This window comes from Phodopus roborovskii, unplaced genomic scaffold, assembly GCF_943737965.1.
Source record: "Phodopus roborovskii unplaced genomic scaffold, PHOROB, whole genome shotgun sequence".
Classification (NCBI taxonomy): Eukaryota; Metazoa; Chordata; class Mammalia; order Rodentia; family Cricetidae; genus Phodopus; species Phodopus roborovskii.
The window spans coordinates 25,680,001-25,695,418 of NW_026126517.1; the positions used below are offsets into that span (position 1 = coordinate 25,680,001).

Genomic DNA, 15,418 nt, shown 5'->3' on the forward strand with positions numbered 1-15,418 from the left:
TGAAAACTTTCCTAAGAAAGTTTCAGGAAGCCTCCATTTTACAAACCCCTTTTTTTAAATTTATTTATTGCAATGAAAACTCCCTTGTTCCTGGCAATTAGGGGACCCAGTCACAGGGCACACATAGAATTGTAAACTCTGTATTCCTATCTCAAAAGATAAGCCCCCATATCTTTCTTATCTCCAGTACAGCTAGACATTTAAATTGGACATCAGTGAGCAAAAGTCAAGGTGAATACAAGGTTGCTGATCTGCACTAGAATACCTTTCCTCTCTCTGTCTTCCTCAGTTCCCAGAACCAGGCCAGAGGGTGGTGAGGGTTGAACCATAACCCTCTATTCATACCAAACACAAGTCAAAAGGAGGTAGAGGGTCAGGGAATGGAAGAGCCCCAGACTCAATAAAACCTTTATTTCAATAGGTCCTTAGCCTGGGAGACAGTCCATTTGAGAGCAGTGTCTGTGGCTGCCACCTGGGTGTGGCAGATCTGTGATGTAAAAGCAGCTACCTTCATCGCCATAGGGGTGGGGAGAATCACCTTGTAGGGTCCTCTTCAGATTGGCTCCAGCACCTTTGGCTGCTTACTTGGCCCAGACAATATCATTGAACTGAAACAAGGAAAAACGCATGGTGATTTGAAGGTCAGCTGGGTCTCTCCCAGACAAGAAATGGTTAGAGAGTTCTGCCAACTGCTGTTCTCTGAACCTGGGAGACAGCAGTGGTGGCGATGGAGTACCTCCTATATGGGGTACAGTGGGCCAAAGCAAAAGAAGGAGGCCTATCCATCCTTTGCTGGATTCTAATGAGAGTTTTGTTAGAGGTTGTTTAATGTCTTGGGGTTTTTTGTGTGTTTGTTTGTTTGTTTGTTTTGGTTTTTGTTTTGTTTTGGGGGTTTTTGTTTGTTTGTTTGCTTTTTTAACCTGGATAAAACTCTGAAGTCTATTTGCACAATGAATTTGGCAACCTATGTTTAACACTTTAGCTATTAATTGAGAGGTTTTGGGCTATGAAAGTCAGGTCATTGTCAGAGGCCAAATCAGGGCACCAGCTCCTGAAAGAACCTTTAAGCCACTATAAGAGCAGTTTCAGTCTGGGTGTGGAACACTTCATCACACGTGGGAAAGGTATCTATAAAAACTAGCAAGCACTTTTATCCTCACCCAGCAGGCTGTTTTCCCAGAGTTCACTGGGATATTTGGCCCTCATTCTGACCCCTTCCTGGGGAAGGGCTCTCTGTTTTGGATTTACTTAAGCACAAACCTGGCATCTGGCTGAGACATCCCACACCAGACTGTCCAGTTTAGGTTTAAAATACCTTGTTCTGAGCAACTTAGAAAGGTTTGTGGAGACCAGACGGGTATCCTGGTGAAGGTCTATTACCAGAGTCCTGCCAATTGTTTCTGGGAGAATGATTGATCCCCTTAGTGTCCTCTTATCTACGGGTTGCTCTTTCCTTTTCTTTTCTTTTCTTGTCTTGTCTTTCTTGTCTTTCCATGGAATCTCACATAGCACTGGGTCCAGGTATGTCATGGGACATCACTAGGCTCCACTGGTCTTTAGGACCATTTGCCAGGCAGCCAGGTCAGTGGCCAGTAACAGAGGATAGCAATTCGTAGGGGAAGCAAAACAGTCTCTAGGAGGGTCAAGATGTTTTAATGTCCCTTCCCCAGTGGTGAGAAGACCTCTTCCTATGGATCACATCATGGGCAGAGCAGGCAGTAAAAGCATGCTGACTGACAGTCATTTATCGTGGTAAACTTTCCTCTCCCCAATCTGAGAGCCTGGGTCAAATCAATCAGTTCTGCTCTCTGGACTGAGGTACCTGGCTTAGGCCCAAATTGTTTCAGTTAAAGTAACTATTGCAGCTCCCATGTTCCTGGTTTTATTTTTCATCGCACGACAGTCATGGATGAGTATCAGGATCATCAGACAAAGGGTAGCTGAATTGACGGCATGGTGGGTTTCTCAAACAGGACTCGAGGGTAGGCCAGGAGTGGGGCCTGCTCCTGGGTCACATAGTCATTAAACAGCCAACATCCTGAGAACTCTTGGAGAAGAGCTTCAACCATATCATGGGGTGCTGTGAGTATAAGATCTTGACCTAGAGTTAACTTTTCTTTATCATTAAACTAGTTGCCGCTTCCATAGCTCTTAGACAGAAGAGCCATCCTTGGGCTACAGGGTTCAATAGTTTGTACAGGTATATCATAGGGCATTTTCTGTTTTCACAGCCCCAAAGTTTGGGTTAAAACTTCTTTTGTCTTTCGTCTTTTGTTTAGTCTCAATCCAGATTAAGAGTTTAGTTGTCCACCCCCCTTCATGCGGGTGTAGAGGCCTTGTTATTTCCACAAACTCTGGTACTTAGAGGCAGCAATGTCCAGCTGCACTTAGGATCCCTGGACCGTCTCTTAGTCTTTGGAGTTGGAATCTGAATGATAACAGCAGTCCTACTCTGAGACAGGCTCCTTTGCCTCCCCTCAGCTGGGAGCCAAGATAAGCAGCCTCTGGTGTACAAAGTCAGGCTTTCTTAGTTGACATTCTGTAGCCCAAAGTCTGCAACTCTGGCAGCAGTTGCACAGTGGCCATTTTATAATCTATTTTCCCAGGAAATCTTTGACAGAAGCACAAGAAGTCCACATTAGTCTTTAAACCCTGGGGTAGCCTGGTCCAGGAGCGATGCTCACTGGAACCTCCCTTGAAGTCTGTCTATTTCAAAGCAAAGATGGGTTGGCTCACCTCTGCTAATGGGAGCCTGAAGAATGCATCTTTTAGGTCCAGGACAGCTGTTTCTCAAAAGAATCAGGCTCATGAGAATCAGAGGTTCCAGGTTTCTTCACAGGCAGGAGAGCTATAATTTGGGGTGACTAGCAGGGTACCCAGATGCCTGTCTGTCCAAGCCAGGCAATATAGACTGCAATTTTCCTTTTTGTTTGAGGGTCATTGGGTATTGTTTAATCCGGACAGGAGTAACTGAACTGGATAGTTGGACAATTATAGGGACTTGCTGTTAGGCCAGTCCTGGGGGATTGGTTTCTGCTCATACCCCCCCCCCAGGAATCTTTGTTGTAAATGTGAGAGATAGTCCAACTGTGTCTTTTGATTGGACACAGAACTTTTCATTTAGGAGATATTCTTCTGACAGAGGATGAGACAGCAACATGTTTCTGGGTATGTGTAGGTCTGTATCTTATCATCAGAGAAGGTGACGGTGGCTTTAAGTTTATGCAAAAGGTCTTGTCTCAGTTGTCTTGTTAAACATGAGCTATCTCCAGCAACTGGTACCTGCTTATACCTTTCTTTTTTTTTTTAACTTTTTTCTAATATCTGGTGCTGACTGGGTGACAAAGGAAATATTTTTAGCACCTGGATTGACATTCTTCAATTAACAACAGCAGTTATTCAGAAGAAGCAGAACTACAAAAGCCAAAAAGCAATGTTAGTACATTTAGAAACTTTCCTAGAACTATAGACTTTGATGTATTAGGTCTTTGTGTTTGTTTGTTTGTTTGTTTGTTTGTTTTGGCTGGTGGTGCTGTCTACATGCTGAGTTTTATAGCCTGAATGACGCTTCCATCATGGAGTCAGTTGTGCTAACATCTGGAGCCCTGTTACACTCCCCACTGGCCTACGTGAATGAGTCAAATTGTGGATTCATATAGTTGGTCTTAAGAATGATATCTTAGCTAGGGTTTCTATTATTTTGATAAGACACCATGACCATGGCAACTCTTACAAGGAAAACATTTAATTGGGTGACTCACAGTTTCAGAGATTCAGTCCATTATCACGGAGGTGTGCGGGCAGACATGGTGCTAGAGTAGTAACTGAGAGTCCTACTTCTTGCAGGCAACAGGAAGTCAACTGAGTGTCACACTGAGTGAAGCTGGAGCCAAAGAGACCTCAAAGTCACCCCCATAGTGACACACTTCCTTCAACAAGACCACACCTATTCCAATAAGGTCAGTCCTCCTAATAGTGCCACTCCCTATGAGATTATGGGAGCCAATTACATTCAAACTACCACAGGCCAGTAATTTTACTGAATTGATACATAATTTTTAAGATGCAGGAATTAGCTGTTAATTCAATCCGAGTGAGAATTAAAGGTCCAGCCAGTATCAATAGCAGAGTAGTTAGTTAAGAGGAACAAGAATAGAGACTAGTACCAATTACCTGATTTATGTCTTTGTTTCTCTTTTTGAGTTTTTTTCCAATCATGGCAATGTTTTTTCTAATTACTCCTGGTCAGTTAGCCTAGAAACAACAGGTTTCTCCCAAAGCCATACACAGTCCCCCTTATCTCATGAGAAGTAAGTCTAAGTCTCTCTAATTCTGGGGAATCACTTCTTTTGTGGGACCACTTCTGCAAGGGAATCTAAGTGTTGTTCTAATTCATAAACAGAAACTCAGTATACCTCTAGATCAACCTGTCTACTTAGTTTTGTAAGTTTTTAATCTCCCATGGTAAAGGCTGATGTATCTATGCTGGCTCCAACTAAGAACTAAATGAGGACAGGCACAGCTGTTTTTGTTTTTTTTCAATAGTTCAGGGTCCATATTAAAATGTGTTTCCCCCCCCTTTCCCCATTATATAGGTATATCTGGGGCATAATGTGTATTAAGATGCATAGAAGGGGTTTCTCATTTGGAAAGCATCAGAAGAGGCACATTTAGTCAACCCATCAGTACACACCCATCAAGTAGTCTCAGAGGCCCAGATATTGCTATTGCCAAGATGAGCTAACCACAAGGCAGAGTATCGGGCAACAGAATAAGAGGAAGTGCCTAGAATAACGGTTTTGGACAGTAGACAAGTTCCAGACCCTTGTAAACCTCCTAACATTAATTTGGGCTGCCCCTAGTCACAATGAGTTTTGTCAGTCAATGGGCTGACAGTCTGGTTAGTTCCTATCCCTATGTAGTATGGGGGCTGAGGAGTTAAGCATAGCCCAGCAATCCTTGCCAATTTTTGGCTGAAAATGATTAACTAAGTGATGAACTTTGTCAAGAGTGAAAAACAGGAATGGGGATCCTTTGGGAACCAGGACATCAAGAGGTAGTTAAGTATCAGGTGTGTTAAGTACTTTGGAGGAAAACATTGTTTAAGGTGTTGGCATGGTTAGGACCCAAAAGTCTGGCTCCATTCCTGTAGCACTGCGTCTGATTCCCCAGGGTTTCCTGTTTTCAAAAGACAAGAATTTTTTAAAGGAATTTTCCAGGAAGCTTCTGTTTCATAATCCCAGTTTTTGCAATGTAAACTCCCATGTTCTTGGCAACTAGGAGGGCCAGCTGCAGGGCATGAAAAAAATTGCAATCTCTGTATTTTTGTCTCAAAAGATCAGTTCTCATATCTTTCCTTTCTTCAGTACAACCAGACATTTAAAGTGGGCATCAGTAAGCAAAGGTTAAGTTGAAATGTGGGTTGTTGGTCTGTGGTTATACTATCATTCCCCTGTGTCTGTCTTCCTCAGTTCCCAGGTTCAGGCCTGGTGGGAATTGAACCATGATCCTATCTATATTCATATCCATAGGGCAAAGCATAAGAGTCAAGAGGAGGCCCTTCTGGGCAGGAAGTGAAGAGCCTAGGGCCCAGTGAAACACTAATTTTAATGGTCCATAATCCAGATACAGTTCATTTGGCAGTGGTGGCTGTAGCTTCTGCTTTATTGACTTGGTGTGGTGGATCCACAGTGTGATGTCAGTTACCTGCATGACTGGAGGACTTAAGAGCATTACTATGTAGGATCCTTTCCAAGTAGGTTCCAAAACCACTTTGGCTACCTGCTTGCCCCAGACAGTATCACCAAATTCAAACAAGAGCAAACCAGCTGGAGATTCAGAGTTCAGCTGGTTCTCTCAGCTAGCTCAATGAATAGCCTTTATGGGGACCTGGAGAGTCTACCAAATTCTGGTTTCTGAGCTTGAAAAGCAGTGGGGGAGATCTTCCAAACATAACCTCATAGTGGGTGAATCCCTCCCTACACAGGGTGCAGCAGGCCTGAAGTAGAGCAAAGGGGAAGAGGTCTATCCCACCATCCATCAGACTCTAATTAGTTTCAATAGTTTGTTTCAACGCATTCTTTCTATCTTCCCAATGCACATTAAGCTTTCAATTTGTGTCTAAAGTTTTAGCTAATAATTGAGAGGTTTTGGCTATGAAAGCCAGGTCATTGTTGGACCTCATTGCTAAGTGGGGGGATGCAATTCAGGGAACCAGTTCCTGGAGGAGCTTTTAAGCTACTATATAAGCAGTTTCAGTCTGGATAGGGAATACTTCTACCCATCAGAAATAGTATCTACAAAAACTAGCAAGAACTTGTATCCTCCCCTGGCAGGCTGGATCTCAGGGAAGTCAGTTTCCCAGAGTTCAGGGTATTGACCTCTCATACGAATCCCTAGAGGCTCTCTGTTTTGGACATCCCACACCAGGCTAAGAAACTCAGAAAGTTTTGTGGACCCCAGATGAGTATCCTGGTGAAGGTCAGATACCAGAGTCCTGTCAATTGTTTCTGAGAGAAGATCTGTTCCTTGGTGCCCTCCATCAACTTGTAGGGTTGAGATGTCCTCCCCCACACTTTTTTTCTTTCATCCTCTAGTTCCTCTCATTTGTACTATGGAGTCTTAGGCAACACCCGATCAAGATGTGTCCTCACTAGTCTTAGGGCCATTCACCAGATAGCCAGGTCAGCAGCCTGGTTATCTCTTGCTTCAGGGAAGTCATCTTTGTGATGTCTATAGCAGTGGAAGATAGTAATTCATAGCAAAAGCCAAGTATCCTCTAAGAGGGCCAAGATTTATTTTCTCTTTGCTTCTAATGTTCTCCCCCACCAGGTAATGAGAAGCCCTCTTTCCCCACAGATCATACTGTGGACATGCACCTAGTAAACACATAGAAACTGTCAGTGTATATGCTAGTGGACTTTCCTTTCCCTCAGCTGAAAGCTTGGGTCAGGGTGATCGGTTCTGGCCCAGTACCTGGCCTAGTCCCAAGTCCTTTCAGAATTTGCGATAACTACTGCAGCTCCCATATACCTGGTTTTGTCTTTCATCTTGTGACAGTCATGGTTTAGCACCTACAGGCCAGAAGGTAGCAGAATTGATAGTGGTAGGTTTCTCAAGCCCAAAAGTAAAGCCTTATACTGGGTCACATATGGCCAGAATTCTGGTGTCCCTCAGAGGAGGGCCTCTGGAGAGGTGCTGTAAGTATAAGGTCATGAGATGTAAGTATACAGCTACAAGTATGAGATCCTAACCTAGAGTTAACTTGTTCAATTTTTTGTTTTGCTTTATTTTTGTTTTGTTTTATTTTGTGTTTTCGTTAAACTAGCAGTAGCCACTGCAGCTCTTAGGCTGGTGGGCCATCCTGTGGCTACAGGGCCCAATCATTTGAACAGGTATGCCACAGTGTGTGTCCATGGCCCCAACATTTGCATGAGAACCCTTTTTGTCTTCTGCTTTGGTGGATGAAACATTTTGAGACTTTTGGAAGTGCTAGGGCTGAAGTCAAATAAGAGCTACTTTTAAAGCCTCAAATGCCTTTCAAGTTTAGTCTCAGTCTAGATTAGGGGCTCTGTGCCCCCCCCACACACACACACACTACACCTTGTGCTGATGTATAGAGGCCTTGCTGTTTCCATGAACTCTGGTATCCAGGGGCAGCAATACCTCACCACACCTGGGAACTCTTTAACCTGTCTCTTAGTCTTCAGAATTGGGACCTGAAGGATGGCAGCAATCCTACACTGAGACAGGGTTCTTTTGCCTCCCTTAGCTGGTAACCTCTGATGTACAAAGTTGGGCTGTCTTAGCCAATATCCTCTAAGTAATTCTTGTAACAGTCCCTCATTGTCCTTCTTAAAAGCTATTTTAGTTTTAGAGGTTAAGAGAATGTCATCTACATATTGTAAGATTACAGTCCCTACATATTGTAAGATTACAGTCCCTACATATTGTAAGATTACAGTCCCTACATATTGTAAGATTACAGTCCCTACATATTGTAAGATTACAGTCCCTACATATTGTAAGATTACAGTCCCTACATATTGTAAGATTACAGTCCCTACATATTGTAAGATTACAGTCCCTACATATTGTAAGATTACAGTTCCGGGAAACCTTTGATGGAAGGTCAGGAAGTCAGCATTTTAGTATCTCATCACAAGGTTGGAGAATTTTTAAATCCTTGAGGCAACTTGATCCAGGTATATCACCTGCTGTAACCTCCCTCTAGGTCCGTCTTTTCAAAGCAAAGATGGGTTGACTCACCTTAGCCAATGAGAGGCTAAAGAACACATCTTTCTGGTCCAAGACAGTGTATAGCTGTTTCTCTGGAAGAATCAGACTCATGAGAATCAAAGGTTCCAGCTTTCTTCCCAGGCAGGAGAGGTATACTTCATGGTGACTGGCAGGGCACCCAGATGTCCATATGTCCAATCTAGGCAATATGAACTGCAATTTTCCTTTTTTATTTCCAGGGTATTGCTTAATCTGGATGGGGGTAACTGAACTAGTGAGTTGAATAATTACAGAAACTTGGTATTGAACCAGTCCTGCACACATGTGGAACACTGACATACATGCAGGCAAAACACCCATGTACATACAGATTTTAAAAAATAAAGTAAAATAAAAAGTCTTGAAATGCCACTCTACTTGTAACTGCTTCAAAATTATTATAAATATAATAGCTGCCTGCTTGTTATTTGGTATGCTGATGAAAAACTGATATATGACTAAATAAGAAGCTAGGTTGTTTAAAATGTTAATCACTGTACTTCAGTGTAATTGAGTTTGGCTATAATTCTCTATATTTTACTTTATATGCTTAAAAATGTCATTTAGAAAAGAAGTACCTAGGCTCTATTAGACAACAAAAGAGGTCCCTGTTTCAGGACAAATAAGCCTTAGGACTTTCATGCTCCAGGATATTCTCATTATACTGTATGGTCAAAACAAGGTTGCTGAAGGAGCTAGCGAGTCACAGGTTAATTAAAACAAGGAAAGAGACTGGCAGAGAGAAAAGCCATGTTACCCTAATTATATTAACTTCAGAGAATGAATACTATGGCCAGGTAGTATAGTATAACTAGGATACCACATGCCCAGACCCAAGTTTGCATCACTGATGACAGAAGGGACAACATCTCCAGTCCACACATGGGTGCCAGAGTGACTGAGCAGGGTCAGACTCTAGAAGCAGAGTCAAGAACAAAGTCTGTGTTTCTGGTAGGTGACATCATTCACAAGGACAGAGATTGGCAGGCAGTGACAACAGAGAATTGGCTAATTGAACAACTGACCTTAATGGTTTCTATGAACAAGGTAAACTCAGAGCTGCTCTCCCAGAAGCAACTCTTTTCAGTGTTTCTATGATTTGAATGTATCCACTGTGGCATGTTTCAGCTAAGAAAAACTGTAACACTGTTGCTTCTTGGCTAGCAAAAGGCAGGTTTAGCACACCTCTGCCCTTAAGTAAGGAATCTGCTCTGGAATGTCCATCAATGTAATCGAAGAATGGCACAAAGGGAGATAGGCATCCTGCAGCACAAATTGTGACAAAGTATGCATGTTAGACTAGGGGAACTCAGAGGAAAGAAAAAACAGTGCTTATGCTCAAGAGTAAACAAAAGAAGTTTTGCAGACTTTCCAGGAGTGATGTCCATGCCAAGAGGGCATGGACAGTGATGGGGAAACATGGAACATATTCAAAGGTCAACATGAATGTGGAGTTTCTACCCCTGTAATCTAACGTTCATAAACAGTTATTTCATTCATCTTGCTGATCTACTTTATCTTCCAGACACATATGGAATAAGTGCTTGATACTTTTACATTCACAAATAAACAAAAAGTGTGAATGTAATGAAACATGGCTTGGAAATCTAAGAGTCACAAAACTGCAATGATGTTTTTTTCCAGATTGGTAAAATTCAGTCTGTATACACTACTCTCTAAGTAGAAGAGCACAGGTCAGAACAGATATAGCAGCTCATGCATCATAAAATTCACCTAAAAGTTAGAAAAAATGGGTGAGTCAGGGTGGGGAGGCCTTTGACTGGCATGTTGCCTTAGTAAACATGCTATTGTGCACTCTTAGAAAGCACAGAATCTGAGTAGGTAGAAGTATAAATTGGTCTAAAAAGCTGGATTATGCTTTTTTTTTTTAATGACTCAAGCATTATGCTTGTCAGTAACACAGTAGGTACAAGGCATGCAACATGGAGACAGACATAATTCCAATGCTTTGACAGGTTCTGGTTTTCAGGAAGTAATTTAATATTGAATGTACAGAATAATGAGTGACACAAGGTCATTTCATCTTCACACCATCTAGACACAGAGCTCAGTCCTTCTAGAAGTTCCCCCAAGCACCATGTTTCCGTAATTGGCAAGACACAGGTAGATCATTAGATAGTAGTTTAGTATGAGCTGCAGATGGCCATCATATTTTGCTTAAAACAGTTACCTAGCTCTAACATGACTTTCTTCTCTAGACTCTGTCTAGACTCTTCTCTAGACTCTGAAGTCACAGTCTGTACCCCAAGAAGCCAAATTCAGACATCCATCCTTGAAAAGTCAATTAAAACAGCCTAATGAATAGCAATAAGCATCAAAGGGAGATAGATTTGATGCAGAGATACTGAAAAGAGAGACAGAGACATCCAGTGACTGCACTGAAGTTTAAATGGAATGTTATGTATATGCATATCTAAGCAGTCCCAGTCAAGGTGTGACCCTGCCCATGCTCATCCATCCTTGTCCCAGTAAGTCTCTTAAGTGTCCTTAGAGAGAGAAGAGTCCTGTGCTCCTGCTGTCCCAGGCTTTCCTTCTTGTGGCATGGGATTCTTGGGGAAAATCCAATTTCTTAAGGTCTGTTGTTTTAATAGTCTGATAGCTAAAGTGTCTCTTTAGAATATATTCATTTCTTCCAGGACAATTATATTTGAATTTCTGTATATTACCTGTTTTTTCTCTGTATCAGTAAGATGTAAATAGAATCCTTTTAGAACCTATGAAGTTAATGCACCCATCCAAAAGCTTTTCAGACAGCCCAGAAAAGTTTTAATAAAAAACAGACTGGGGGTGGTGTCTGTGCGCATTGCATCTGGTGAGCCTTGTTTCTATTCTCCAAGAACACTTTGAAATGGGCATGGTTGGGAGGGGCAGGCAGCTGTTACTATCAGTTCCTTCTGCTTCAGTCCTCCTCTTCCTCCTCAAGATCTCCTCCTGCCACCTCTCTCCCTTTCCTCAAGCAGTGCATAACCTTGCTGAATTTGTCTTTTATGCAGAGTAATTTAGACGCCTTCCCCCAGAAGAATTTCCATACTTGGTGCTCAGCAAAACAAGAGTCACTACAGGACCAACTTTGTTTAAAGGTGTCTTATAGATTACTTTTGTAACATAAGCACATTCTCAGGGTCCCATGCCCCCAAAGAACCTGCTGGCTAATTAATGTTTCTGCTTCTCATGTAGACTGTGGTGAGTGAAAGTGTGGTGTTTCTATAGGAAACAAACAAAGGGAGGAAGCACACAGGGAGGCATCTGATTTCCATTTCAGGGCTGAGGAGGAGAAAACCCTTCAAAACAAAGCCTGAGCAAAAAATGGTCAACGGGGTAGACAAAGGGGTTGACTCCCTCCTCATCTTGGCGCCTTCTCTTTGTGCTCTTTCCTAGGATACTGATCATGTTCTCAAATATACTGTGTCAGAAAATGCTGCTAACGTTCCTGTCTCTTTTAATAATTACCTGGATAATTTTCGAAATTTCTCAAAGTTCCACAAAGGTAGGAATGCATTTTTCCACTTTGACCGGAAGCTGCTACTTGTGTGAGCTGTCTCTTCACTGACTGTCACTACTTTCTTCCCTTTCATCCTCGCTGGTTATAGTCAGTGCTCATGTTAAGGCTATCAACTGTCATGTCACTAAATACGTACTTGACCACTGAATCTAGGTGTATATGCTTGGCTACCTAAATCCATCCTGCTGCTACCTTTTTTCCACGTGATGGTTAATTTTAGTAATCAGTATGCCTTATAGTTTTTGAATATTAAGTGATAATTAGAAAAGGCTTACCACTGGAAGTTTACATAGGAATTCAGCCATGTTTTGATGTTTTTTTCTTGTGGAATTCCTGTATTTAAATATCAGGTATGTGTAATCCCATCACCCAGGAGACAGAAACAGGAGGATTGTGAGTTTGGGGCCAGTATGAACAGTATAATAAAGCAAAGGAACAAAAAAAAAAAATTGACAACTGCAATTCCAGTCAGATAAATTAGAACACAATGAGGATTTTTGTCTTTATATAAACTATATTGAGATATTTCCCTTCTGGATCCGTGTTTATGTGTGCGTATATAAACATGTAATATATATAAACATTATGTGTATATATCATATATATATATATATATATATATATATATATTAACATTTTGGAGAGAAAGATTTAGAAGCCATGCTCATGGGTAGGAAAAGCCTTCACCTTCCCTGTATTGTACTAACCAAGTTTTAGAATAAAATGTATCATAAAACCAATTGGACAGTTTTCCTCATTATGCACATTAATAATAATTGAACTAACCAGCAGAAACATTCAGCCATCTGTCCAGTGGGAAAGTAGTTACTAGCTGCAAAATGTATAGGATAGTGAAGAGCAAACTTGCTTTCATCATCTTATTTTAGAATTAATATGTTTCTGTAAAACTCTAACTGATTGTAAGTAAAAATGGCTGGGAGCAGGTTTGTTTTTACAGTGTATTACACATCTTGTCATTTCAGCTTTGGACTACTCTGAATACATCCATCTCCTTCCACTCTGGGAATACCTCCATGAAATCCTCTTGTACTGAAAGGCCAATGAATCAGTCAAGGTTACCAACAGAGACTAAGCTAAGTGAGGAGATCCCCAAAGTGACAAGACCGGTCAAGTCACTAACAGAGAAAGAACTCAGAATCAGGAATATTCTGGAGAAGTTAAATCAGCAGTTCCCACCCAGACCTTTCACCCACCTCAATACCACCACCAGTGCCGCACACAGCACAGCCTCCATCCTCAACCCTCGAGACAAATACTGTAAAGGAGACCAGCTAGATATCCTAATAGAAGCTAGGGACTATCTAAGAAACAGGAAGGAGTATGGTGGGGACTTCCTGAGGGCCAGGATGTCTTCCCGAGGCCTGAAGGCAGGCGCTTCTGGAAAGGTGACAGACTTCAACAACGGCACCTATGTTGTCAGCTTCACTCTGTTCTGGGAAGGCCCTGTCTCCCTGTCTATCCTACTCATCCATCCCAGCGAAGGGGTGTCAGCTCTCTGGAGAGCAAGGAACCAAGGCTATGATAGAATTGCCTTCAAGGGTAAATTTGTTAATGGCACCTCTCAGGTCTTAGCTGAATGTGGCTTGACCCTAAACTCAAGCAATGAACTCTGCAAATACCTGTACAGCGGTGGTGAAGAAGTCTTCTACTGTATGAAGCCTCAACACATGCCCTGTGAGGCCCTGACCCATGTGTGTACCAAGCAGCAAGCTGTTTCTTTTCTTACTGACAAAGAAAAAGGTCTTTTCCAGAAGTGAGTATATTCTCAGTACAATGAGAGGTTCCCCCAGGCACAACTACACTGCCCATCTCAATACTGAGCAAGACCTCAGATGTTTCCACCACTCCAGATTCCGGTAAGACCTATATTGTCTTTACTGGGTCCCTGTTCATGTCACAGTTTTACATTCCTATTGACATACCCAATAAAAGGGGCTGCCCAATAAAAGGGACCCAAGTAAAGTATATACCTCTGCTTCTTCCTGACAACCTGTTCTGTCAGATTATTTTACTATTGATCTAAGTTTTACAAAACACCTTCCATATGAAACTATTCCGCTATGGCTCATAGGTGTCTCACCTTCTCTCTCCCTTGATAGTATCATGATCCTCGCCTCCTTCATCACACCTCGTACAGTTTGCCTCTTAAAATCTTTTGTGCATCTGTTTATCTCCATGTCTTGTGTTACTATGCCAGTTGAGACTGCCCTCTAGATGACTTATCTCACCTTGACTACTGTGACAGCTAGCTGGTGGGACTCTGTCTTGCCTGTCATATTCTACTCTGCCACTTTCTCAGCCTTTCCCTCCCTCCCTCCTTTGCATTACCAGAGCAGCCTTAGAATAGGCCAGGTGTGTAGTACTATAGCCACAAAGCTCTGCCCTACTCTCTATAACACAGCCTGAGCAATCCTGCTAAGAAGTCAGCCCCCACCAGTCATCAGTTCATCTCCTGAGAAGATGTGGCCATGTACACATCTCTGGGTACAAGAGTCCTCCATCCTCCCTATGTTGTGATCGAGCAGTTCCTGGAAGCACACCTTTCTCCCTCTCCTTACAAACACTTAACTTTCTGATCTCCTTGCTCTCAGCAGAGGTGGAAAATGCCTCCTCACCATTGAAAATAAACCTTTGTGTTTCCCTCATTGAAGATTTGCAAAAGTAACTGTCACCACACACCTCAGAGCTGCGAGTCAAGCCCTGATTGAAACACCCTTTCAGCTGGAATCCTTTTCAGTTTACATTCAGGCAAAATCTACAGCCTCCCCACACAGTCCGGTTCTCCCTCCCCCTGCCCCCCTCCCCGTCACTGACACACTGCAACTGGAATGAGTGCTGGCATGTGCCCGTGCACGAGCGCGTGCACACACACACACACACACACACACACACACACACACACACACACTTCTTTTTCCTTTACTTGTAACAAAGTAAAATGCTGGTTTCTCAGCTGCTCCTTTCTTAGTAGTTTTCAAAGTCAGGTTTAGAACCTTTTCTCCTTAATCTCTTAAACACAAATGATTGGTGGAAGTAAGACTAAACACCAAATATGGGAAAATAACACGCTGAAGAACCTTGCTGGGCTTCCTAGTTTGAGCTCCTGGTGTGTAACCCCCACCCCCACCCCACCCCTTCTGAGTGAGTAAGAGCACAGCTGGGTTTCTATTCCTTCCCTTTTATCTCTGATTATGCAACTCACCAAGTCTTTTCCTACCCACTAACTACCCCTATGTCCACAGCGGGCATTAATTCATGCACCAAACTGAACTCTGTTCTCTACCAGTCATTGAGATAGGTATTAAGGTACAGAGCAACCCCACAGATGGCCTATCTCCCTTCAGATAACTTCCACTCTTCATAAAACATGTCTTCTGGGTTTAAAAAAAAAAAAATTTGAAAGTGAAAGAGCAGAAGACATGACAGAAAAGAGAAGCAGGCGGAGGCCCTGTAGTGAGAGGTCTATGTGCTACCATAGGGGCCCAGATGACTAAGGTAAATGATGGGAGAATGGTTGAATTTAAATGATAGTAGGTGTGCACCTGCTGGGAGAGGGTGCTGCATCTGTTGTATTGAGAAATTTAGGTGGTCTTAAAC

General features: G+C 42.4%; 1 protein-coding gene across 4 annotated transcripts in view; it reads left to right on the plus strand.

Moving 5' to 3' along the window:
* The window catches only part of LOC127231664 (NXPE family member 1), a 30,489-nt gene that overhangs the window by 8,962 nt on the left and 6,109 nt on the right, over positions 1–15,418 (plus strand). For 2 of the 4 annotated variants that reach the window (XM_051197357.1, XM_051197359.1), the window contains exons 2-4: positions 3,847–3,959; positions 11,677–11,785; positions 12,784–13,574. In XM_051197357.1, coding sequence (XP_051053314.1) covers positions 11,687–11,785; positions 12,784–13,574 — 890 coding nt within the window. In that variant the 5' untranslated portion in view covers positions 3,847–3,959; positions 11,677–11,686. Of the gene's footprint in view, positions 1–3,846; positions 3,960–11,271; positions 11,379–11,676; positions 11,786–12,783; positions 13,575–15,418 lie in introns of those variants that run through there. The other 2 variants (XM_051197358.1, XM_051197360.1) reach the window with 2 other exon arrangements.